The sequence below is a fragment of the Trichomycterus rosablanca genome, chromosome 6 (genome assembly GCF_030014385.1).
Source record: "Trichomycterus rosablanca isolate fTriRos1 chromosome 6, fTriRos1.hap1, whole genome shotgun sequence".
In the NCBI taxonomy this organism is placed as follows: domain Eukaryota; kingdom Metazoa; phylum Chordata; class Actinopteri; order Siluriformes; family Trichomycteridae; genus Trichomycterus; species Trichomycterus rosablanca.
This window is the reverse complement of record NC_085993.1, coordinates 18,362,793-18,389,750: the sequence shown is the minus strand read 5'-3', so window position 1 is coordinate 18,389,750 and position 26,958 is coordinate 18,362,793. Positions and strand designations below refer to the sequence as shown.

The 26,958-nt window shown below is 37.5% G+C and overlaps 1 protein-coding gene across 1 annotated transcript; it reads right to left on the bottom strand.

Moving 5' to 3' along the window:
• Nucleotides 1-505: 505 nt before the first annotated feature.
• mst1 (macrophage stimulating 1) lies at nucleotides 506-25,701 on the bottom strand. The gene is made up of 18 exons (XM_062997512.1): nucleotides 25,622-25,701; nucleotides 20,781-20,934; nucleotides 19,627-19,742; nucleotides 19,121-19,235; nucleotides 16,491-16,627; nucleotides 16,255-16,375; nucleotides 15,105-15,223; nucleotides 14,706-14,877; nucleotides 14,453-14,583; nucleotides 14,058-14,160; nucleotides 13,033-13,169; nucleotides 11,162-11,194; nucleotides 10,948-11,062; nucleotides 9,900-9,977; nucleotides 8,093-8,239; nucleotides 7,881-7,987; nucleotides 6,703-6,842; nucleotides 506-2,820 (listed from the first exon to the last, which is right to left on the bottom strand). Exons 1-18 carry the CDS (start codon nucleotides 25,674-25,676, stop codon nucleotides 2,659-2,661), a joined length of 2,142 nt encoding a protein of 713 aa, XP_062853582.1. The 5' UTR covers nucleotides 25,677-25,701; the 3' UTR covers nucleotides 506-2,658.
• Between the last annotated feature and the right edge of the window lie 1,257 nt (nucleotides 25,702-26,958).

Genomic DNA, 26,958 nt, shown 5'->3' with positions numbered 1-26,958 from the left:
CAATTTTAAAATCTGACAAAATTAAGTCTGTCGTTCTCCACAAAGCTACTCATAACGTTATTCAGGGTTTTACTTAATCATAACATTTTTCATGTTTGTCTTACTCCGCTTTCCACCATCTTTTTTCTTCGCTACAAACGCCTTTGCAGATCTAGTTGAATTATGGGACTGATCATCGGACCGTAAGTGTGCATCGTTTGCATACTCAAAAATGGCTGCCCAGGCAGTAGGTCATCCGGGTACTTTTCACATACTGTTTAATGAATACTATGTATTTGGACATACTAACCACTCTCGTATACTGCTTTTGCGTACTGTTCAGTATGGAAGTATGCGATTTCGGACGTAGCCACTGTGTTTTTCCATACGATCCCAACTTCTTCGGACTTGGGGTTGTACAAAAGAAGGTAAAGGCATTTTATTTCAGTTATGTATTAGACAGTATGTGTGTAAAAATATCTAATATTTATTGCTGGACAGATAGAGGAAGCAGGACACACATGCATAATATCAGCAATCATTTTATTTGCACAAAGTCTATGAGCACAATCCAAAAAACAGGCAAGGGTTGAAACTGGGAGAGCAATGTATACAGCAACTGGGTAGAGCACAGGAATCAAAAACACACATCATTGACAGGAGCTAGGACCTAAGAAACAACGAAGGAGAAAACAGGAGCACAAGACAGGAACATAAAACAGGTACAGGAATCCAGAGTACTAGGAAATGATTGTAATGCAAGGAATAGCAATACTCAGTCCGTCCAGAACATAAATATAAACAGTGGTACATATACACACACTGATTACCAAGACGATGGAAAACAGACAAAGGCAATAAATGAGAAATTACAGACAGCGGGCGAATACAGGGTGTAGAAAACAAACACAAACAGGGTGCGCTAGGAGCGGGTTACACTTAGTTTTTTTGTAATAATTTTACAAATCCAATTTCAGAAAAGTTGGGACAGTGGAAACAGTGTTATTAAACTGGAATCACTGTATTGTGCTCCAGGCATCAAATAAATAATTAGAATAAATTAACTATTTATGTTGTTTTCAAATACCACGAAATGTTTACAGCTGCATTTTACCTACTGTCCCAACTTTATTGGAATTGGATTTGTAGTTGCGTAACATTTATCTGTCTGATACTGACTGTAATGGCATATACCATGCTAACTACTCATCTTTACATTAGCACACATTCATTCATTCATCACTGGGTGCATTGGCAACCCTAGACAGGGTTTTGATTCATTGTGAGGATCACACCCTTCAACATTTACAGCAGCCAATGCAGGCTGGGCGCCTACATGAACAACGATTGGCTGTTATTCATACAAGGTGGGAGCTGGACGGGGATTCTTCATAACTGATGCTATTACAACCTCTGCTGGCTGATTGATGGCGCCTGCATAGAGTCAAGGGATAGTGCACTGATCAGGGTGTGTCTCTCACACAAAGCTGATCCGCATATAAACTTGCCTCGTGCAGGTGAAAAGATGCAGTCGGCTACTGCACACATGGCGGAGGGGGCATGTGTCAGTCCCGGCTCTTCTCAACCAGGGTGGAGATCAACATCAGTAGAGAGGAAGCATAATGCAGTTGGATAATTTGATACGCTAAAGTTGGGGGAAAATGCATAAACAAAATAATAATAATGCTAAAGAAAAAGCAGCCATTCAACCCACTTGCCCATCTTCTTTTAGCATGTGTTAGGAAACTGGAAAAGTTAAGAAAAAACCTATGTGGACATAAACAGAACATGCACAACTCCATACACAGAGACCGGAGATGACATTAAACTCAGTTTTTTTTTTGCATCACCCTGATGCCGTACACAGTAGTTTAACAGAAAATTCTCAGTTTACAAAGAAATAAAATAAGTACGTATAAATTAACGTTATATTACCAGCTGCTGCATTTAAAGTGAAAGATTTGTTAAAGGTAAAAATCTTTTATTGATAACAAAAACTACATAGTAAACAAAAGCTACATTGCAAACCAGAAAAACAAAATCTACTTTACGAAATCACTAGTACATTTATAACCATACACTGATCAGCCATAACATTAAAACCACCTCCTTGTATCTACACTCACTGTCCATTTTATCAGCTCCACTTACCATATAGAAGCCATATAAGAGTGCTGTTGGCTGGATATTTTTGGTTGGTGGACTATTCTCAGTCCAGCAGTGACAGTGAGATGTTTAAAAACTCCAGCAGCGCTGCTGTGTCTGATCCACTTATACCAGCACAACACACACTAACACACCACCACCATGTCAGTGTCACTGCAGTGCTGAGAATCATCCACCACCTAAATAATACTTGCTCTGTGGTGGTCCTGTGGGGGTCCTGACCGTTGAAGAACAGCATGAAAGGGGGCTAACAAAGCATGCAGAGAAATAGACGGACTACAGTCAGTAATTGTAGAACTACAAAGTGCTTCTATATGGTAAATGGAGCTGATAAAATGGACAGTGAGTGTAGAAACAAGAAGGTGGTTTTAATGTTATGGCTGATCGGGGTATACTGTTACACTCAAGCAAAACTTCAACAATAGACATTTATTCTTTCTCTAGTTATTTACTTTAATTTGCAAATTTAAAAACCAATATAAACTGCTGCACAGTATAATTGTTTTTCAGCAGCTATGCCATCACCATGACTTTCTTAATCCAGTCCACATACATCGATACCCGGATAAAGATGTTGGGTTGTCCGGGGTGACCGCAGCGGCGCATGGGGATGATAACTCCTTCCAAGACCCAGCAATCGCTGTTCTGACATGCCAAGGGGCCTCCATAGTCTTTCTGCATGTGACAAAAAGAGACAGTCAGGGACAGTTAGACTGTGAGACAGGGTGTTGGTGCAAACTTGCTCTAAACACACGTCTTACTTACACAGATCAGCCATAACATTAAAACCACCTCCTTGTTTCTACACTCACTGTCATTTTATCAGCTCCACTTACCATATAGAGGCACTTTGTAGTTCTACAATTACTGACTGTAGTCCATCTGTTTCGCTACATACTTTTTTTAGCTTGCTTTCACTCTGTTCTTCAATGGTTAGGACCCCCACAGGTATTATTTAGGTGGTGGATCATTCACAGCACTGCAGTGACACTGACATGGTGGTGGTGTGTTAGTGTGTGTTGTGCTGGTGTGAGTGGATCAGACACAGCAGCGCTGCTGGAGTTTTTAAATACCGTGTCCACACACTGTTCACTCTACTATTAGACACTCCTACCTAGTTGGTCCACCTTGTAGATGTAAAGTCAGAGACGATCGCTCATCCATTGCTGCTGTTTGAGTTGGTCATCTTTTAGACCTTCATCAGTGGTCACAGGACGCTGCCCATGGGGTGCTGTTGGCTAGATATTTTTGGTTGGTGGACTATTCTCAGTCTAGCAGTGACAGTGAGGTGTTTAAAAACTCCATCAGCGCTGCTGTGTCTTATCCACTCATACCAGCACAACACACACTAACACACCACCACCATGTCAGTGTCACTGCAGTGCTGAGAATGATTCACCACCCAAATAATACCTGCTCTGTAGTGGTCCTGGGAGAGGCTGGCTATTGAAGAACAGCATGAAAGCATACAAAGTGCTTCTCTATGGTAAGTGAAGCCTATAAAATAGACAGTGAGTGTAGAAACAAGGAGGTGGTTTTAATGTTGATTGATCGGTGTATTTCACAATCTTCAGTCAAAAGAAGAAAATGGATTTAGGGGAAATGAATGATGCAAGTTTGTACCCACAAGCTAAAAAACAACTCGCCTAACAGCAGGTTACAATCTAAATCAGTGGTACTTTTACTATGTGTTTATGTAATAACATTTGATATCAGTAGCTAATGCATGTGGGTTGCTTTTTAGCACAGAGTTGCTTTGTAGTATGAGCAACCACACTATGGGGTTGTTGTTGCATTTTTTTTACATTTACATTTACATTTTCGGCATTTAGCAGATTATCCAGAGTGACGCACAGAAGTGCTTCCATAGTGAACATTACCTTACTCTAGTTTAAGTAAGAAATGAATTAGTATTTGTGTAAGTACAAGTTAGTATTAGTATTAGTGTAAGTACAAGTTAGCTTGTTTCAATTGTTTCAATATTCTCACACATTCTTTGTTGGGGACTAGTCAGGCCTGCAGACAAGCCAGTCTAGTACCTGTACCTCTTCTTTTAACAGCCATGCCTTTGTAATGTGTGCAGCATAAAAAATGCACAACCCTCGAGAAGATGTCATCCTGAAGGCAGCATTTGTTACTCTAAAATCTCAATGTACTCTGGGGCATTCATGCTTCCATCACAAAAGTGTAAATTACTTTTGCCAAGGGCACTGAAACAACACCATACCATGTCAGACCCTGGCTTTTGGATTTGTTGCTGATAACAGTCTGTATGGTCCTTTTTGTCTTTGGTCTGAAGCACACGGTGTCCATTAAAAGTCCACGGTGTCCAATAATTTAGCAAGCTCAGTGGTTAAGGTCTTGGACTAGTAATCTAAAAGTTGCTGGTTTAAGATTTACAATTGCCAAGTTGCCACTGTTGGGCCCCTGAGTAAGGCCTTTAACCCTTAATTGCTCAAACTGCATTCAGCCATAATTGTAAGTCGTTTTAGATAAATGCTTCTGCTAAACGCCATGAATGCAATAGCAAAACATTTATAGGAAAATTTTATAAATATATAAAAATCCTCCTTTTTAGCAAAGTGAGGTAAATGTTTAGCCCCTTTTACACATCCCCATTTAGCCAGGTATTTAAAGACAATTTTTTAAATTGACACTTGTATTAAATATAAAAGCTACATTTTCATGTGGAAAACCAAATTACAAATAACAAACGGTAAATAAAATGGAGGCAAATATAAAAACAAAACCTGAGATACCAGCTGAATTAATTTATTTAATATATTTACACAGTAAAGAACAAACAGGAGCAAATACTACGGAGTGTACATTTTCAGACAGGTATCTGATAAAGGATTTTATTGAAGATTGTCTGTAATTATTATAACCTTTTTGTATCTCCAAATAACCTGACTGCACGTCTTTGGACTGTGGGAGAAAACTGGAGCACCTGGAGGCAACCCATGAAAAACATGAAAATTCCACAAAAAAAGGACCCAGACCATTCTACCTAAGAATTAAACCCATGACCTTTCTTGCTGTAAGGCAACAGTGCTACCCACCGAGCCACCATGCTGTCTAAGCCCTTCATTGTTACTTTTAACTTGCAAGCATCTGGTTTGTTTACTCGTCCTGATGCCTATCCATGAACTGATCATTGTTTAAATAATTTTGAATATTCTGATCATTTTTTAAACAACGTCTCTATTTTAATATTTACCAGCAGGTAGGGGTTTGTAAGGATACAGTGCAACCAGATCATCCTTATGAGTCTCAATTCAAAAGCCACAGAAAAAATGTGTTCATATGGCACGAGGAAATCTTCACCAAGGTGCTCGAGTGGCGCAACTGTCTACTACACTAGCCCACCACCGCTAAGATCCGGGTTCAAATTTCAGCAGCGCTATGGGTTGGTGTCTAGACAGACATGATTGACTTTGAATAAATCATGGATGAATCACTCTAACAATGTGCCTTTAGGTGCTGTTAGATGAGAAGCAACAGGTAATAAACTTCATTGTATGTGTGATTTTTATATGGTGCATTGTACTGTATGTACCAGGTTCTTTGTGTAAAAGGCACATTACCGGTAAAGGTATGTGGTTTTGAGTGTAAAATTAGCTCCTGTCACTTATACAACAATAGAATTGCTTAGTTTAAGCAATCTAAAGTGCTAAGATATTTCACAACCAATTACGTTAATATTGCTACAAATTTGTGGTTTGTATTTTTTATATGGTAGTATTGTACATTTAGATTGACATTTTCAGCATTTATCAGGCGCTTTTATCCAAAGCGACTTACAGTTATGACTGAACAGGATTTTGAGCAATTGAGGGTTAAGGGCCTTGCTCAGGGGCCCAACAGTGTCAACTTGGCGGTGGTGGGGCTTGAACCGGCAACTTTCTGATTGCTAGTCCACTACCTTAACCACTGAGCCATTACTGCCCTAAACATCTTACATTTACCTTTTTAGGCATTTTAGCAGATGCTTTTATCCAAAGCGACTTACAGTAGTGTGACAGTATACAGTCTAAGCAATTGAGGGTTAAGGGCCTTGCTCAAGGGCCCAACACCAGCAACCTGGCAGTGGTGGGGCTTGAACCAGTGACCTTACCAGTACCTTAACCATTAGGCTACAACTGCCCATAAACTTTGCCTATTTCTTTACTTTACCTTTCATACAAAGCAACTTCCATTTGTGACTGAATACAATGCAGACAACTGAGGCTTAACTTAAGGGCCTTACTCATGGGCCCAACAGATGCAACTTGGTAGTAGTGGGGCTTGAACCAACAACCTTTAGATTGCTAGTCCATTATTTTAGCAACTAAGTCACTGCTGTTTTACATGTTTTAGGAATACAGGAGAAAACTTCAGTGCTCTAAGACAGTAACCGAAGGCAAAGATTGAACCCAGGTTCATAGGATGCTGGAAGTGTGTGACACCCACCATACCTGCTTGTAAGTAAAGTAAACATACAAAAAACATGACAACTTTGCTTTTTTTTTTTACCAGGTACTACTGCAGTTTTTAATCAGATATAAAGTTACATACCTCGCAAGCCCCCACTCCACCATTAAAGGAGGTAGTGCACATTTCATTCTGCTTCACACGACCTTTGAAGTACTTGTTACACTCGCTGTTGCTCTGCACTTGCATCTGAGCAACGTTTAGCACCGTTTCATCCCCCGTATCTGAAAGACATAGAGAGAAAGCATTAATTCAGGGGAAGAAGCAGAAAGACAGACAAAAATATACAGTGCTGTTAAAAGTATTTACTTTCCTTCACGTTCATCAACATTTACATAATAAAAGGGGCTTCAAAAAGTTTCCGCACTTTTATATTTTGGTTTGGTGAAGGTGGGAGTAGTAATTGGTCATGTTTGAGATACTGATAGAGAGCTTATAGTCTGAATTTAGTGCCAACTGATTTCCACCTTTTTGGACCACTCAAAGAAGCTTTAAGGGGAAGAAGATTTACATGTGATGATGTTGTGAAATCAGCATCAGTGGCTATGCACTTAACCAAAACCATTTTTTGCTGATGGCATTAAAAAGTTGGTACGACGCTGGAAAAAAATGCATCGGAAGGTGACTATGTAGAAAGGTGATGTCATTTGTTTTTGAAATTCTTCATATTCATATCACCCTTCTAATAAGAACTGCCCCCTTAATATTTGATTGCACAACTTTCAGCAGCAATAACTGATCAACTGAGCAATGCTTCCCATGGTGAGCAGTGGTTTTCTTTGTGCTTCTAATCCATGAATCCAATATTCTGTGACTTCATGGATGAGTTGTCACTAAGCCCTTTGAGAAATTTTAGCAGGCTGACCACACTTAGATTTACTTTAGTTTAACCTAATTTAGATAATGTGTATTACTGTGGTATTACTGTGAGTCCTAAAGCCTTAGAGAAGTCTTTCCAACCCATTTCCAGTCTAGGAATTTGTACCTGTTTCTCTATTGGTATATTTTTACATAGTGGCATAGTATTCCTGTAGAAACTTTAAGGTAACTGCTTTGACTTTGATGGTTAGGTTAAAGATTATTGATACTTGTTAGGCTGAAATCAAGCCTGGCTGTGATCAATCAGCTAAATTGGTGCACCAAATAAATCTGGATGACTGGTCAATTTAACACCCAATGCAACAAGCAATGTATAAAACAAATTATAAAAATATGTTTTAAAAATGTAGAAGAAAAAATGGAAGTATTGCATAAAATTAGACCTTTGGTTTCTCCCCATCCAGCTATCTCACAGGTGGTACCCTCTGCAACAATGTGCCGTTCGGGAGGAAGACAAATCTGTGACACGCGCTTATTAAACTCTGCAGGACTGCAACAATTAAGAAAGAGTTAGACATACGTACATATTGACTTCTGCTGTAAAATCATTGTGTTACCCTACTTCTGTTAAAAAAAAAAAAAATGATGAAGTTACGTTTCTAGCTGAAGCAGAACTAGATGTGACTCTGAAGGTCCACAGACGATTTTGTTGAGAGGAATGGTCTGTACACCTGGTTCTGATTCTTCTGGGTCACGGAACACCGTACCCATGACTGCAGCATATCCGGTGAGGTCCACATAACTGCTTGTACACACAAAAACGTAAAATAATCTACACATAAAGTCAGCAATAACTCTGTGTTGTGCATTAAGATGTATAGTGTCTAGAAAATATTCTGCCCTTCATATATTAAATATAGTAAAGTAAGTTTTTTTGTCCAGTTCATCCATGAACCAGTGTGCATGACAAAAACAAAGAAATGGCCCTTTTAAACTCAAACTCATATTTAAAAACCATTAGCATATTCATACTTTAAACTCAAAATTATGTTCACTCACAATTTTAACTTTCCAAAAGTAAACACATCCTTTCTTTGTGGGGTCCATTAGTATGGTGGACTGTATTTATTTACAAAATAAAACAAAAGGAGCAACTAAATAAATCTGGGTTCTAACCAGAAAGGCACAGATCCAAAGAGAGATACTAGATTTATTCACCGGCACAAATCATATCTTAGTTTAGTGCATAACAAAGTAAAAGAATCTACTCACACTAACTAGGTCAGAACCATCTTATTTTATTCAAATCATTTTCATGTTTTACCACTGCTTTATCCTGGTCAGGGTCATGTCTGTAAGTAGATGCCCTACTGTCTGACTGCACCACTGAGGAGTCCAACCCTGAATTAGAAAGCTAGCATAATTTACTAAAAGAGCAAAAAGCCCATCAGAATTTGCAAAACATCGCTTAAAGGACTCGCCAATTTAATTGGAAATATTATGTCTTAATTTTGAAGCAGAATGTGTGACATAAAATAACAAAGCATCATACATGGGGAGGCTTTTCAGAAACAGGGCTGGTATGCTGCAAAATGATTAATGGTACATTCATTGATTTATTGTCTGTTTTACCACTGCTTCATCTTATTCACGGTCGCGGTGGGTCCAATTCACTGGGCGAAAGGTAGAAAACACCCTGAATAGGTCACCGGTCTGTCACAGGGCAATAATTATTGGGATAAATTTTATATTCTAATCCATGAATCCAGTATTCTGTGAATTTATGGATGAGTTGCTTTTATTTTTCTGTTAACCTAATGTAATCCTTATTATCAGGCCTGGCTGTTCTCAATCAGCTAAATTGGTGCACCAAATAAATGTGGTTGACTGGTCAATTACACAATCAAAAGGCTATTACTTTTTTACAGCAATGTGAAATCACAAAAATGCTACCCTCTTCTAGAAAGCTTAAACTAGGAAGGAAGTTTTAGCAAGACAATGACCTGTACACTGCTAAAGCAACCTGGAGTTATTTACATGTAGAAAATTAATGCACTCGAGTGACACAATTTGAGTCGTAATCATAACCCCTAATAAACATTTGTGGACCTCAAAACTGCACATAGGGTTCTTTCTGTGTGGAGTGTACATGTTCTTCTTCTGTCAGTGTGGGTTTCTGCTGAGTGCTCCAGCTTCTTCCCATAAATCCAAAGACATGCAGTCAGGCTAATTGGGGCTACTACAAGTTGCCCTGAGTGTGAGTGTGTGTGTGTCTGCCCTGTGATGGACTGGCAACCTTGTCTGGAGTGTTTTCTGTCTTTCACCCAGTGAATCAGACCCATCGCAACCCTGACCAGGATAAAGTGGTGGTAAAACAGACAATGTATAAATGATAGCAATTCCAAGTTGTGTATCACTGTAAAAGGGCGCTGTATGTGTGTCTGAAAAAGTTAAATATGCACCAGGAAGAGAAGCACTGTTTGGTGCTGATCACCCATTTAGAGTTCACCAGAGATCCTCCGCAGAAATGCTTTCCTTTCCTGAGAAAAGAAAAAGAAAAAAAGGGGGGTGGGGGTGGTTTTACTGAAAGTTATTTCATGAAGCCTTTCAGGAAAATCCCTACTGTGCTATTGATTTATAAGATACAATCTGGTAACCAAATGACAGATTGTGTGGTTTAGTAATCCTTAGTTAACTGTTATGCTTTGTTTTGGCCAGTGGCCACTGTGGAACGAGTGCTTACAGATACTATAAAAAGCAAACTCAGTGAGAAAGGCCACAGACTGGGGACATCATCTATTGATTTTAAGTCACATGTTTTCAAGCAACCCTAAAAAAGTAGTCAAGTTCACCGTAAACATCATTATTTCTTCTACATATTTGTATTTTGAGTGTTACTTAATCAAAACAGACTAGATGCAGATTTACTAGGATACAGTAAGGGGAAAATATTTAAGTATTTAACCACTTGTCTTATTACTTAATATTAACATTACTATACGACTGAAGAACTGGAGCTAATGGCTGGGCCAGACTAACTAAAGATTTACTAGGATACAATAAGGAGACAATATTTAAGTATTTAACCACTTGTCTGAATGGTTTGCCTGCATAAAAGTACATGATAATCAAATATAGCTGCTCCACAATAAAAGTCTTGGTAAATGGCGCCCTATAAGTCATCCTAAGTGCCTGCTTATACTGACTATACCAAGACTTTTATTGTGGTGTAGCTATATCTAATCATGTACTTTTATGTAAGCAAACCATTCATATCTTCTCCTTACTGTATCCTAGTAAATTGTTAGTTAGTCTGGCCCAGCCAATAGCTTAGATTTATACACACATTAAAAGTGTATAAATGGATGTGGATTATTTAAAGAAATTTTTAGCCAGCCCAGCATTATATTCATTATTTTCTTTTTAAATCATTAAGCTGTGTGGTGTATGCTCAAGTTAAAATTGTGACATTATAAGAATAGCAGAATAAACAGGTGAAAGGTAACTGACCTGTCTCTTAGGCTGACTGTCCATGGAGAATTTCCTGGTGTGCCACCAACAATTCTTAACCGCGTTTTTAACATACGGTCATCCCGCTTCCCACATTCATTAAACACAACACTTTCTGTACAAAACAAAAAGAAACACCAGCAACATACGTAACAAGTTACACAAAGGCATCGTTTTGTTGGAAAATGTACAGACAACACCAGAGGTTAATTACCTGCAGGCTTTAACATTGGCACTGCCTCTCCAGCTGTTCAAAAAAAATAATAAACATGATCGAGGGTTAGATTTAGAAAAACATGCAAACTGGAGTGTTCAAACAAATAAAGAAAAAAAAAATTTAATAAGGTAAGTATTGTTTTGTATAGGGTTGGGCGATATTGCCGATTTTCATACCGTCTTCATAAAATACCGCGGTATACGGTATTACCGCGGGGGGGTCGTGCGAACGTCTCTCTGTTAGTAATGGGTCGTTCGCGAGCAATCTGATTCTATTGAACGGCTCTTTCAAATGAACCGAGTCGCATCTCTGGGAACCGTTATATATATGTTTTATATGTTCTTTTCATTTCTGCGCCGGTATTATTGGCTGTAATACACCAATTCTGCTTCACATCAGTACGGGGAATTAATCAGTCATAATAAAAGCTGTTTATTGTCGGAATTCAAATCCGAAATCCGAGTATCGCGAAGAGTGAGCACGACACACACACAGATAATATTATACTGTATAAACTTGCACAAGTGTGTTTTTTTAAAGAGATGTTATATTGACATGCTAGTGCGTTGTGCCACCCCATCCCATGGTTTTGAAGGGCAAGATACTAACTGTTAGCTTAGCAAGCAAAACCCGATGGAATCGCTGTCTAAGTAGCGCGTTCGAATAACTTGCCTTATAATAAGTCATTGACTTAATAGAATCCTCTCTACTGAGGCAGCTGCCTATGTAGGCAGTAAGACAGCAAGGCAGCTCACTAGGTGTTTGAACACACCCTATGTAGAGAGCTCCTTAGCTTTTGTGTTATCACCCCAAAAAGTGAGCACACCCACAACCAATCAGTGAGCTCCAACCACCTACAACTCTCGCCCCTCCCTTATTGTGGATGCGCGCAGGTCTTAAAGTCTCCGTTTTCAAGGTGGACCTTAAGCAGAGATTTGGTGCTTCACATTTTTAAAATACCGTCAGCATTTTTAAATACCGTCAGCATTTTTAAATACCGCGGTATACCGTAATACCGTCATACCGCCCAACCCTAGTTTTGTAGCATATTTGATACATCAGGTTTTTTTTGTGTTTTTACCTTTGGAGTTAAATCAGACTAAAAAAGTTTGAGTTTGAGCTGCCAGTGGGATTGGTAAAGTAAACAAGATATATTTCAGTTAGTTTTGTCCATTTTTTGGTTCAGCCTAAAACCTTCACAGGGCCAAGTTTCTATGCACTGATTACTGTCACTGTGACTGTGCCACCAAATGTACATATCCCATTATTAGGGATAGCAGGTTGCATAAATTAAAAAAATATATACAGTATAATATAGGCTATAAATATGTCAGTTTCTATTCTAAATCTGTTTATCCATCTATGTCATTTAAACATTTCATAAGTTTACATCAATAATCAAATAGTGAAAATTGCTTTATGGAATTCATAATGCATTAAGTGCATAAAATTAGCATTTAATTAACCTTACATTTCACAAAACTGGTAAAAGCATCCAGGCAAAACCACAGGTGGGTCACTGATTAATGACAACCATTTTGGAATCCTCAATTAAAGGCCCTATGGCGAATGCAGTAAATAAATAATCAACCAGGGGGCAGAAGACATGTATCTAATTGTACACATCAGGTTTTTCAGGAAAACAATATACATACTGATGATGTAAAGGTGTCTAAAACTCATGTATCAAATATGATTCGCTTGGTATTATAGGGTTAAACATGTCTGTTTTTCATGTCTGTTGTAAAGACTATGTGGTTTAAGGTGTTTCTCAATGAGTGTGCAAAATAATTTCATCTGCAATGTAATTTATCATGCATGAAAGTTAATAGGCAAGCCTGTAAAGAACAAAGGAAAGTCTGTTTTACCACACTGCTTAATTGCACAGTAATCAAACTCAGTCTTTGGGTCGGTGGTGTAGCACCATGGTCCATGCAGGTCTCCATCTGGGTTTCTGCAGTAGTTCTCTGTCAGGTTGGCATCTGGGTGCGTCTTGGGGTTAATTCTGCATCATAAAGGAAATAATATAGCTCAGGTACTTTCAAGGAGTGCAAAGTTTAATACTTAATATTAGACCAGTGTTTTGCACAATATTAGGAACATTTGAGTGAAAACGATTTCCCATCATCCCATGTGCTTCTCACCTTAATATTATTAATTCATTAAGTCATTGTTTGGTCTGATTAATTCCTGGACAGGTTGACAGGTTGAGTGCTGTGAGGCAACAGCACTACCCACTGTGCCACCCACCTTGATATTACTGAGATACTATCATTTTCATACAAATAACTGTATAACAGTGGTTTAGATACTGGACTAGTAATGAGAGGTTTTCTGGTTCAAGCCTCATAGCCACCCAGTTGCCTGTTGGGCCCCTGAGCAACACCATAACGCCTTAAATGCTCAAATTATATTCAGTAATAACTGTAAGTCTGCTGCAAATGTAAATGTAACTGCACAGCTACAATTATAAGCCATTAAATCAGCATTTAGAAAAAAAACCCCAATAACCTCTAATCTCCTCAGATGTTGCTGTTTACATATACATGAATTAGCCTTTAGAAATTTGTGTGGCCACCCAGGGATTGGGGATTGGTGCGTTTAAGAGAGAAATAGTCAATTAATGTTAAATTCAGGTCTAAGATAGTCTAATAAATGTGAAATCTTTTTGCCTGAATGTCGATTATTCATATAATAAGTTTGTAATACTAATCCGCTTGCTGCTAATCCCCTTTCAATGCCCATGATCAATGCGAATGCCCTTACAATCCCCTTGCCTTTAAAGTTTGGCTCACAAAAAATGGTGTGACAATGTTTAAAGACAAACAAGTGTCTGGAACATAATGGAAACTATGAGTGTTAATTGTGAATGGATTTGTGCTGTTGGTCTTACTTAGTTTTATGTGGAGTGTTAATACTCCACTTCTGACAAAGGATGCCCTTTCGTGTTTTTCGAACAACTCCACGGTAGTTCTTCCCATTTCCATGGTAGCAATCTAAAAAAATAAACATTTATTATTGAGTGTAGTACATATATTATTAGTGGTACATATATTATTATCCTCTTTATGTTTGTAATTTATACCTATTTATTATTATTATTATTAGTAGTAGTAGTAGTAGCATTATTATTATTATCATTTTAATATATTTTTTTATTTTAATTTTTTTAATTTTAATCTGCCTGGAACTTTTTTTAATCTGAACTCTTCTGTAAACCTATTTGCATTTAGTTCATTTAGAAAAAGATTAAATCAAACTTAAGTGGACTTTAAGATGATACAGCACCCTCAGCCTCAATGTCATCAGCGCAGCGTTTGATCTGCAGACAGAGAGCTGTCCTCATCTCAGGTGTCGATGTGAAGCACCATGGTGCTTCAGAACCATCAGGATTACGGCAGTAGTTCTCCTCCAGACCTCTAATACAACAGAATCAGTCAGGGCAGAAAGTCAATTCTAACTTATTGTTAAAATGTATTATTTTAAATGTCAAAAAAACATTATCATAAAATCTAAGAGACTTATTTGGCCCTTCTCTTACTTGCACTCATAAGTGTGGGGGTAGAATGGGTGTTCATGGGGTTGTTGTGAATCCCAGCGCTGACACGGGATGCCTGAAGTTGTCTCGTTTACCTTGCCTCTGTATTCTTCTCCACGGCCCCGGAAACAGTTTGTAGTGTAGCCTGACCGCGACCGCCGCTTCTGGACTTCAACTAAAGGAGGGAATGAGGGCAAAGCAATACATACAAATAAAAAAAATACAAAAATAAATAAATATAAAAATGTGAGAGTGGCAGGGTGATACTTAACAAATTGTCCTAACGTTTGTTTATTTAAGTCCTGTGAACTAATGCTATAAGTAAACTGTTGTGAACTTATGTTTAGGTATGTGTAGTACGTGTATGTGTTTCAAAGTGGAGTCGGCAGGCAAAAGACTCACCGCACTTGTGAATGTCACAGCTCTCTCTCTCCACCTCTGGGTCAGTGGTGTAACACCAGGGTACAGGGGAGGCATCTGGGTTGCGACAGTAATTATCATCCAGGCTCTTATCAGGGTATCTAGAAACCAATCATGACCAGTGGCTTAGATTTATTTGGCTTGTTATCAAGCATGTAAATATGGACTATATGGACAAAAGTATTGTGACACCCCTTCTAATTATTGAATTTATGTTTTTCAGCCACAATGACTGCTAACTGGTGTAATAAAGCAATTATATTTTGTAAAATATATGCTGTTTTACTTTGCAACAACAGTTAAGATAAGTTTGTTTGTTTATTAGGATTTTAACGTCATGTTTTACACTTTGGTTACATTCATGACAGAAACGGTAGTTACTCAATACACAAGATTCATACATTCACAAGGTTATATCGAACATAGTTTGGACAATTTAGTATCTCCAATTCACCTCACTCGCATGTGTTTGGATAGTGGGAGGAAACCGGAGCACCCAGAGGAAACCCACGCGAACACGGGGAGAACATGCAAACTCCACACAGAAAGGACCTGGACCGCCCCACCTGGGGATCGAACCCAGGACCGTTAAGATAAGACCATTCCTGTGCACAAAACAAGCTCTATAAAGTCATGAAGAAAATCTTGGTTTAAACTCCAGTGGAGAATCAATTGAGGCTTTCTTGACCAACATCAGTGCCCAGCCATACAAATTCTCTTTTGACTGAATGGGCACAAATTCCCACAGACAAACCAAGTTTGGTGAAAAGTCCTCTCAAATGAGTGGCTATACATTTACCCCCCAGTTTTCTTCTCCATCTAGTCGTATCCAATTACCTGATTGCATTTTGCCTCTTCTACTGCCGACTGCTTCTTTTTCATTTGCATGAGGTGGGTTCATATGGGGATCTGTATTATGCATGGAGAGTCACACTCTGATCTCTTTTATCCCCTGTCTCATTATGAAGGCTGCATCAATTAGCCAACAGAGGCCGTAATTGCAGCAGTTAGCTGACCCTGTTCAGCTTTTGTTCCACCCCTTTCAGACATATGGCCAATCGTGTGTCTGTGTAAGCTCCCGTCCGGCAGGTGTAAAGTTTATATAAAAACACTTTATAGGTACTGTATGTACTTCTCTGGTTGATAAATGTGCTGATGTGGATACTGTTGGTCCCATCTCTGGCATTCTCTACCATTCACTGTGTGGTCCACCTGACCCCTGTAGTCTTCTCCATTACAGGTGATACAAACATCTTAAAAACCAAAACACACAAACACAAAGGCTCAATTTTAGAACAAAGAAGGCAAGCTGAAACCAGTATCTCATTTACACTATGACATATTTTATCACATATTTCCCAGATGTACCATCTCTGCACTGAGGAATATTACAGGTCTCATATCTGCGCTCTGGATCTGTGGTGTAGCACCATGGTCCGATGCTGTCCCCATCAGGATTACGACAGTAGTTTAGTTCCAGGCCGTTAGTGGGAGAAGGAGTCCATCTGTTCCCAAAAATAATCATCAATCACACAATTATACATAGACAGCAATTAAAAGTTGTAAAGCTGCAGTATATAGAATGAGGAAAATTAGTATTTTGAATCACTGAATAAAAACCTTAATGTACAGCCTGTAATAGTAATAGTAGTTTAATGCTTTTCAATCATGTATTCGAAGAGATTTGTCATTAAGAATGCAGCTTTCCCCGGACTATTACCCTCCGAAACAGGGACCATTCCTACGTCCCTCTATTTTAAACTACTGCACATGCACTTTAACACACTTGCTGTATGTACATACACCGACCAGGCATAACATTATGACCACTGACAGGTGAAGTGAATAACACTGATTATCTCTTTATCACAGCACACTGTTATATATTAGGTAGCAAGTGAACATTTTCTCTTAAGTTGATGTGTTAGAAGCAGGAAAAATGGGCAGGCAAAAGGATTTGAGCAAGTTTGACAAAGGTCAAATTGTGATGGCTAGACGACTGGGTCAGAGCATCTCCAAAAGTGCAGCTCTTGTGGGGTGTTCCTGGTCTGTAGTGGTCAGTATCTATCAAAAGTGGTCCAAGGTAGGAACAGTGGTAAGCTGGTGACAGTTTAGATAAATGTTTATGTTTATATAATATACCTTTTTCTATATTGCTTTCCTACATCTAAATGTTGACATCTGCACCAAGAGAAATTATTTGTACACATGTTACTTGGCAAAATAAAGATTCTGATTCTGAGAACCAGCTAAAAGATGCAGTCCCACTGAATTTTTTGTCTCACGGTTACATTACTGTGGTGATGCAAAGGTTAGGTAATTATTAATGGACATGTGTAATGTGACGTCGTAGAGACTGTAAGGGTAACATTGGGTAGTAAGCTGTTTTTCTGTGGTGTAAAAATAGTACGACAACAGACCTTTATTTAGAAAGGCACAGTCACACATACATTTTAGAGATTTAGAGATTCTGTAATTTGCAGTCACATTTCCAATACTCTCTTGTGCTGTAATGTTTATATGTTTAAAAGCTGTTGAAGCTTAATTCTTTACAACACGGTTGAGCCACTGTATAAAGTTTTAACAGGAACAAGACTGCAAGTTTATCATCACTTCATTTTTTATCAAGTTTGTGAAGGAGCACTGGCACTGTGCATCAGATAATCAGATACAACCAAACACTAGAATAAAAGATAAATTACGCTTTTCTGCCATCAATGAATAAAACCAAACTCCTTTAAAAGAGAACGTTTAAGTACAAAAAAAAAAAAAAAATGGCTTTTAGGTTTCAGGTTTTAGGTGGACATTTATCAATGGGAAATTATAAACAGAATTCTCAGTGTTACAGTGCAAAACAGCTGGTAAAATGCATTGTTTTCATTTATTTATACAACTGATTATTCATGATGGCTATTTGTGGGGTTTGCCATATGAATTTAGTGTGGGTTTAGTGGGAGTTTGTTAAAAATTAAGGTGCATTTGCATTATAGTTAAAAGTGACAGAGTCTTTTGGAGCATAGCACAGGCTGAAACAGCACAGCAAATCTTTGGAAGATGCAAGGACAGTGCATAATCGAGTAATCTAAAGACTGACTAAACAAACAGTCAACAAAATATCAACACATTATTTTATGTGGCCCACGAGAGCTTAAAAGACGTATGATTGTCTTAAATTACACTGTAAAATCGTACATAAACTGTATCTCCCACAATGCATGGCGATTTTGTGAGCTGCAAAGTGACCGTATCCCACCACTAGACGGCAGTGTTTCTACATCAATGTTTAACTGAGGCGGCTTTCCAACAAGTGATTGTTGAAAAATATTTACAAATAATCCCAAAATGTACAAGAAGAGAAAATTGAAGCAGAAGAAAGGTAATTTAATGAAAAATGGGAAAGTGCATCTCTTGTGTTATAAGGCCATGTCTGTGGTAAAGGAGTACAATATAAATGTAGATATACATTATAAATATACAGTAGAAATTTGGCATTTTGACACCAAACACGGAATTTAGCCTCCAAGAAAAACAACAAATAGTCCAAGACTTAAAAGGCAGACTGCAATCACAGCAGTATACGTTACAATCGGCCCTTTGGGGGCCAACATAATGCACATGTGGCCCTCGGTGAAAATGAGTTTGACACCCCTGATCTAAAGTTTAAGTGCTACAAATTTCTCTTAATTGTAACTATATTTTCTGAGGGTATAGATCTCAGTAATGTTTTAATGCTTTTATTTTTTCCTTATGTAAAGCACTTTGAATTGCCACTGTGTATAAAAGGTGCTATACAAATGAACTTGCCTTGCTCTGCCTATTGAGATATGCAACAAGCAGGTTAAATGCTTTCAAACCCTAAACATTTTAAGTAACAAAAAACAGAAATATATTTTTAGACACTGATAGGTCTATTGTATAAAAATGCTAATTAGCTCTAATATAAAATACATCTGAAATACTGATTTTGATACCTGCATTAAATGATAATATTTTCCTACCTGTGATCATGAGGGAATTTGGACCACCACTGCTGACACGTCCGCCCACTCTTGGTCTTAGACACCTTTCCTCTATAGTCTTCTCCTTTACCCATAATACACTTCCTCACAAAAACTAGACAGAAAATAACATGTGAATATAATTTAACTGTATTTCACATACACGGTATGGCCAAAAGTATGTGGACACATAACTATGAGTTGAACATCCTATTCCAAATTCCTATTTTCAGGCTTGCAATAAACATTTTAAATCATCCCATAGGTGTTTTATGCGGTTGACGCCTAGGCTTTATGGAAGTCATGAACTTCCTTTACTCTAACCTCATGAAACATGTCTTTCTTAGCCTTGTATTGTGGACAGGGACATACAGCCATGCTGAAATATTTCCATAATGTTAGAAGCATATAATTAACAGCTGAAAAGCTAGACTAATAGGAAAGGCTTCCCCAAACTTTTGGCCATGTGTATGACTAGCATTTAATTATTAGGTTGCATATTTTACCTTTCATCTCATACAGGTCACAGTTGACATTTCTCTTAACCTCAGCGTTGTTTCCATCACCCACCCAGGGCAAGTGCTTACAGATTACAGCCGGACGAAACTCATAGTTAAAGGCTCTAGAGATTCAAATCAAAATACACCTTATAAAGAGTTTATAAATATATGCATTCTTCATGTTTTATTTAGCATAAAATTAAATTATTAGAAAATACATTTATTTATCTAAAAACATACATTAGTTAGCTTATTTAAATATACTGCCTGACAAAATTAATTGATGGCATTTATTACTGCAGTTATTGCCAGTCTGGCTCTTTATTTTATCAGGTACATTTATCTGATACATACATTCACTGATTGATTATTTTACAAGCTATACTTACCATAGATATGAAACTTTTGGGCTTATAATTACAAATTCTAGCACAACTATTGCACTATACACACTGCCGCCTACACGACAATGACACTAACATGGTAATGCCATGGTAGCATGTTCTGTAGTTGGATTTTTTAAATGCTGTTTACTGAAACTTGCTGTCTTCTTCTTTAGGGATACATACCCCATTAGCACTCGTTGTAGAAGTAAGCACAGTAAATAAACTATGTTCTTTCATTTTATGTTCTTTCATCTGCTTCTAGTCTTTTATCATTAGACACTTAATAATCACTGGAGACTATTGGCCTTATATTTTAGGTTGGAGCACCATTCTCCTCCCAGCATTGACAGTGATGTGTTTAAAAATATTTACAACACTGCTGCACCTACTACACTCATACCAGTACAACACACGCTACAAATCTATAACCATGTCATTGTCATTGCAGTGGTGAGAATGGTCCACTACCAACATCGAAACAGAGGGAGTCCTATGGGGGTTCATTTTGATGAAGGTACAGGTAGGTGACAAGTGTACAAAGCAACAGATGGGCTACAGGCAGTAAGTGCATCCCAACTAAGTTTATCTGTATGGTAAATGTAGCTTATAAAATAATTAATGAATGACCATATTGGCTAGGTGTACGTTATTAAGTCTGCTGAATGTATATATAATGTGACATTTCTAATGCAGTTATTTTCGCTTTATGTTAGGTATCTAATTTAGTACAGTAATTATAAGTCACTGTTTAAGAAATGTGTTGTAATGTGGGACCTGCAATCTGGGCTCTGTGAGCATCGCTTGGCACACTCCTCCAGTGTGATGCCAGGCAGCAGAATGAGATGGTCAGCATTCCACGATTTAAGAACCAGCTCTCTACCCTCTGAACGCTGGAAATCATTTAGTGCACTGCGCTGTACTGTTGACACTGAAAAACAATGGTAAAGGATAAACAAGATTATTATTGTTATTTTTATTACCTAGCTTCTGGGTTTCTATAGAGTAATGCCTATGCACTCTGGGGGAAGACAAGCGTAATTATGTTTTTATTCATGTTGGTCATTATGTTCAAATTTATGGCCACCAGAAAAGTGACATCTGCTTCCAAGTCACTGGATAAAAGTGGCAATTGGAGGCAGTTTAGATACATTTTACTCTATTAACTATGTACTCTCTCTAAAATTCCAATATAGACTTTTACTATGGGCACTGATAAAAGATACCATAGGCTTTTGTGCCTTTGCCTGATAACAGACTGGATGGTTGAGTTTGTCTTTGGCCCAGAGAACTGAATGTCTGTTTTTCTTAAAAACAAGCTGAATGATTGACTCATCTTGGTCCATCTGAGATTAGCTCCGGCCCAGAGAACTTGCTGGTGTCTCTGTATAGAACTGATGTATGGCTTCCTTTTTGAGTAACAGAGTTTCAGGTTGCATTTCTTGATGAAGCAGTTGTGTTAAGTGACAATGTTTTTCCAAAGTACTCTGAGCTCATGAGGCTACAGTCATCACAGTGACACGCCTGTTTCTCATACAGTGCCATCTGAGGGCTTGAAAGTTAAACAATGGGTTAATGTCTTAGCCTACTTGAACTGAGATTTTTTCCAGATTTCCTGAGATGGTGACAGATCTCAGTTATTTGCAATCTTGCATTAGGACATGTTCTTAAACTGACTGGCAACCCTTTCACAAAGTTTGGCACAAAGTGGTGAGCCATGACCCATCTTTACTTGGAAAAAGAGCACCTTTGGTGTACCCAGTCACGATTCCCTCACATGTTACCAATTCACCTACTTATTGTGGAATGTTTCCAAATGTTGTAACTTGAGTATTGTCATGATCTTTATAAATTATTATCAGTTAATGCATTTATTTTAACTGTTAACACACTTTTTTAAAGTAAGCTATTTGTGTATTTTAGTAAAAGTAAAGTTTTACACATGCAATTTCTTTAATGCTGATTAAGTGTTATTTGTATGACCTATTTAGTATTAATGTAATATAACAGTTAACACCAAATGCAAATTGTTAATCACAATCATTTGCAATCCAACTGTCAGCTGATAATTCATGATGACAGGCCAGCTTTTAATGTTTATGTTCTAAGTCAATGTATAAAATGGTTAGAGTTGTGTCTTTCTTTGCTATGGATGATTCATGCTGTCTCAGATTATTAATGTCAAGACAGAGACATGGTCTAGAGTCTAGACACTTCTTTCAGTGGTTTTATAAACACAGTTACAATGCTGCCTTTTTTCTGCTTGATTTTTTCTTACTGTAGATAATTGTGATGACTGCAGATACAAGGTTCCACAATTTCAAATTTTTTAATTTTGCAGTAGAACTACCTATTAATGTATTATAAACTGTTGGTGTACTTCTTTGTGTAGTCATTTGTTATTGCTTATATTGATGTATTATTATTATTATTTTAAAGTATAAAAAGTATAAAGTACAACAAATATTATAAAAGTATAAAAAGTATTTTAAAAGTATAAACAAATTTAAAGTTAAAACAGACTGCTATTTATTGTGAATACAGTATCAGGGCTTATATAAAAATCAGTTTGCTCTTTTTATCTCTAATGTTTATTGTTTTAAACAGTAAATTACTATATGTTGGTCATTGTTACAGACAATTCATGTATTCTAAATGCCGTCTGTCAGCTGGGACAGAGACATGGCCCAGACACTTCCTTAATGAATTTCGTCAACACAGTTACAATAATTGTATTGTTTTGAAATGCTTGTGAATGTTTTTGACATGATACAGTAACAATGAAAACTGTAACCATGCCCATATGTTAAAATGACACACTGTTAAAATGTATAAGTCAAGTCATATTATGTTTCCCAGTTGAACTCAAGCGCGATTAAGCTTACAGTTTTTACTGTGTTATCTTGAATTTAATTAACTTACAATGTATTTACTGTACACCAAGTCTACCATGTTTTGAATGCTAAATAGACTTAATCAGTTTACGGTATGTGGGTATTTGTCATACCACAATGGTTAGAGATACTACAGATGGCTTCAGGAGCACATCTGTGTATCATCATCAACAAACGGGGGCTTACACACACATGACCTTTGGATCAGCAAACTCTGCTTTTGTGAATGCCATGTAACATGGCATCATGAAGCTGCCCCCAAAACACACACACACACACACACACACACACACTTTCTTCTTTAAAGAGTTAGTGTTCTGACAAGTATTTTTAAAATAAGTCAGTACATCTTTATGTGGTGTTGTAGCATTTAAAATAAAGTTGTCAATCCAAGATAATACATGATGTACAGTCAAAAAAAGGTCCCATTAAAAATAAAAATAAATGTTTGGCTTTGTAATGAACTTTTTTGATTAATGTTTTTTTTAAATGACCTTTTTTTAAGTGAATAAATATTTATGTGTATGTACAGTGTATCACAAAAGTGAGTACACCCCTCACATTTCTGCAAATATTTTATTATATCTTTTCATGGGACAACACTATAGAAATAAAACTTGGATATAACTTAGAGTAGTCAGTGTACAACTTGTATAGCAGTGTAGATTTACTGTCTTCTGAAAATAACTCAACACACAGCCATTAATGTCTAAATAGCTGGCAACATAAGTGAGTACACCCCACAGTGAACATGTCCAAATTGTGCCCAAAGTGTCAATATTTTGTGTGACCACCATTATTATCCAGCACTGCCTTAACCCTCCTGGGCATGGAATTCACCAGAGCTGCACAGGTTGCTACTGGAATCCTCTTCCACTCCTCCATGATGACATCACGGAGCTGGTGGATGTTAGACACCTTGAACTCCTCCACCTTCCACTTGAGGATGCGCCACAGGTGCTCAATTGGGTTTAGTCCATCACCTTTACCTTCAGCTTCCTCAGCAAGGCAGTTGTCATCTTGGAGGTTGTGTTTGGGATCGTTATCCTGTTGGAAAACTGCCATGAGGCCCAGTTTTCGAAGGGAGGTGATCATGCTCTGTTTCTGAATGTCACAGTACATGTTGGAATTCATGTTTCCCTCAATGAACTGCAGCTCCCCAGTGCCAGCAACACTCATGCAGCCCAAGACCATGATGCTACCACCACCATGCTTGACTGTAGGCAAGATACAGTTGTCTTGGTACTTCTCACCAGGGTGCCGCCACACATGCTGGACACCATCTGAGCCAAACAAGTTTATCTTGGTCTCGTCAGACCACAGGGCGTTCCAGTAATCCATGTTCTTGGACTGCTTGTCTTCAGCAAACTGTTTGCGGGCTTTCTTGTGCGTCAGCTTCCTTCTGGGATGACGACCATGCAGACCGAGTTGATGCAGTGTGCGGCGTATGGTCTGAGCACTGACAGGCTGACCTCCCACGTCTTCAACCTCTGCAGCAATGCTGGCAGCACTCGTGTCTATTTTTTAAAGACAACCTCTGGATATGACGCCGAACACGTGGACTCAACTTCTTTGGTCGACCGTGGCGAAGCCTGTTCCGAGTGGAACCTGTCCTGGAAAACCGCTGTATGACCTTGGCCACCATGCTGTAGCTCAGTTTCAAGGTGTTAGCAATCTTCTTATAGCCCAGGCCATCTTTGTGGAGAGCAACAATTCTATTTCTCACATCCTCAGAGAGTTCTTTGCCATGAGGTGCCATGTTGAATATCCAGTGGCCAGTATGAGAGAATTGTACCCAAAACACCAAATGTAACAGCCCTGCTCCCCATTTACACCTGGGACCTTGACACATGACACCAGGGAGGGACAACGACACATTTGGGCACAATTTGGACATGTTCACTGTGGGGTGTACTCACTTATGTTGCCAGCTATTTAGACATTAATGGCTGTGTGTTGAGTTATTTTCAGAAGACAGTAAATCTACACTGCTATACAAGTTGTACACTGACTACTCTAAGTTATATCCAAGTTTTATTTCTATAGTGTTGTCCCATGAAAAGATATAATAAAATATTTGCAGAAATGTGAGGGGTGTACTCACTTTTGTGATACACTGTATGTGTTAATTAATCATATAAACATAGCGCCAACAAAAAATCTTATAGATTCATAAAGTAAAAGTCAAACAAACATTGTTCCTCTGTCATTTTTCAAAAGATGACACTTTTTTGTCATCTTTATTTTTTTATTAATGTAGCCCTACCTTTAGTAATTTTAACACATAAAAATTTTACTGGCTGATTAGTGCTTTTCTTTATTTACGCAATACTTTATTTATGCAATAAAATATTTGTCATTTTCTTAATAAACTTTTTGGTTTTAATGCATTACTCTCCCACTTATTATGTGTTCCTGTCATTATGGGGCCATCCCACAGAAAGGTACCAGTCTTTGCTTTTGACTGAGAGGCACATACACAACCTTAATGACAATTCATCATTTTATCAGGGCAGTGTTATAAGTGAAAATAAAATGAATTTGTTCCAAATTTGCTTTAAACAACAGAACGAAAAGAACAGAAAAGAAAAAAGGGAATGTTAAATATTCTGCCTGTTGAATGTACAATGAGCCACGTTCCCCCCAGACTAAAAGAATATCCAAACATTTACATAAAGAAGACAGGGTCAGAATGAAAATGGTAAAAAGATGAAGTGTGCTTACCTTGAGCAGCAACTCTCAAAACTGCCAGAATTAGGGAAAAGAAAAGCACTCTCATTATTGTATGGATCTGTGTGTTAAGTTGTGCGTCCAGAAGCAGATCGGTGGGACTTTGGTTCAGTCGGTCAGCTCTCTCTCTCTCTCTCTCTCTCTCTCTCTCTCTCTCTCTCTCTCTCTCTCTCTCTCTCTCTCTCTCTCTCTCTCTCTCTCTCTCTCTCTCTCTCTTTCTCTCTCCCTGTGTGTGTGTGTGTGTGTGTGTGTTTATTAGTGATGAAGCAAATAAGAAAGGCAAAACGATCACTTAAAAAGAAAGGCGTGAACTCCACAGTGTTGGCTACAAGATTTAAAGTTACATTTACATAATTTTATTATTATATAAGTTAAGGAATCGATTCGGTTGGCAAGTATACAGTTGAATGGCTAAGAGTCGATTGCCCATATTACGTCAGTTTTGAGTCGATTCCTTTTGTAGAAACTTTGGCGGTTGTGTAACGATAGTGTTTAAATGAACTTAAAACATCAAGTCAACCAAGTTATTGGCACCAGTTATTTATTACTTTATAGCTAAAACACGTTTGAATTGTCAGCTACTCAAATATCTCACATTCATGTAGAGCACAACTGACACAGAAAACATTTCATGTAGCCTAGATGTTTGTGCCTTGATTTATTCTTTCATTTGCAGTAATCATTTTATCGTGATATTGATTGTAAGACATGGCTTTTAAACATGTAAAACATTTATTTATTTTTGTGAAAGTGCGTTTTCTAATATGTAACATGTTTTTTACTTTTACCACTCTTTGCTAAGTACAGTATTTCTCTCTATATTATTTTTTATCCGAAACTTTGTCCAATATGTTGCCATTTAAAGTTAATTTAAATCAAAGCTCACTCTTTAATTAAAACATTTTAAGTAAAATAAGAACTTTTAAGTAAAATAAAATACTTAAACATTTAAAAAATAGTTTTTCTTTCTTTTTGTAAGTGTATTTTTCTAATATTTACCATTATTTACCTTTACCCCTTTTTGCTAAGTACAGTATTTCTCTCTGTATTATTATTTATCCTTAATTTTGTCCTACATGTTGCCATTTAAAGTTAATTTAAATCAAAGTGCACTCTTTAATTAAAATAAGTAAAATAAAATAAGTAAAATAAGTAATTTTAAGTAAAATAAAATAAAAAATTTAAGTAAAATAAAATTCTTTAACATTAATTTTTTTTCTTTTTGTAAGTGCATTTTTCTAATATTTATTTATTTATTTTTTACCTTTACCACTCTTTGCTAAGTACAGTATTTCTCTCTGTATTTTTATTTATCCTACGTGTATACTTTG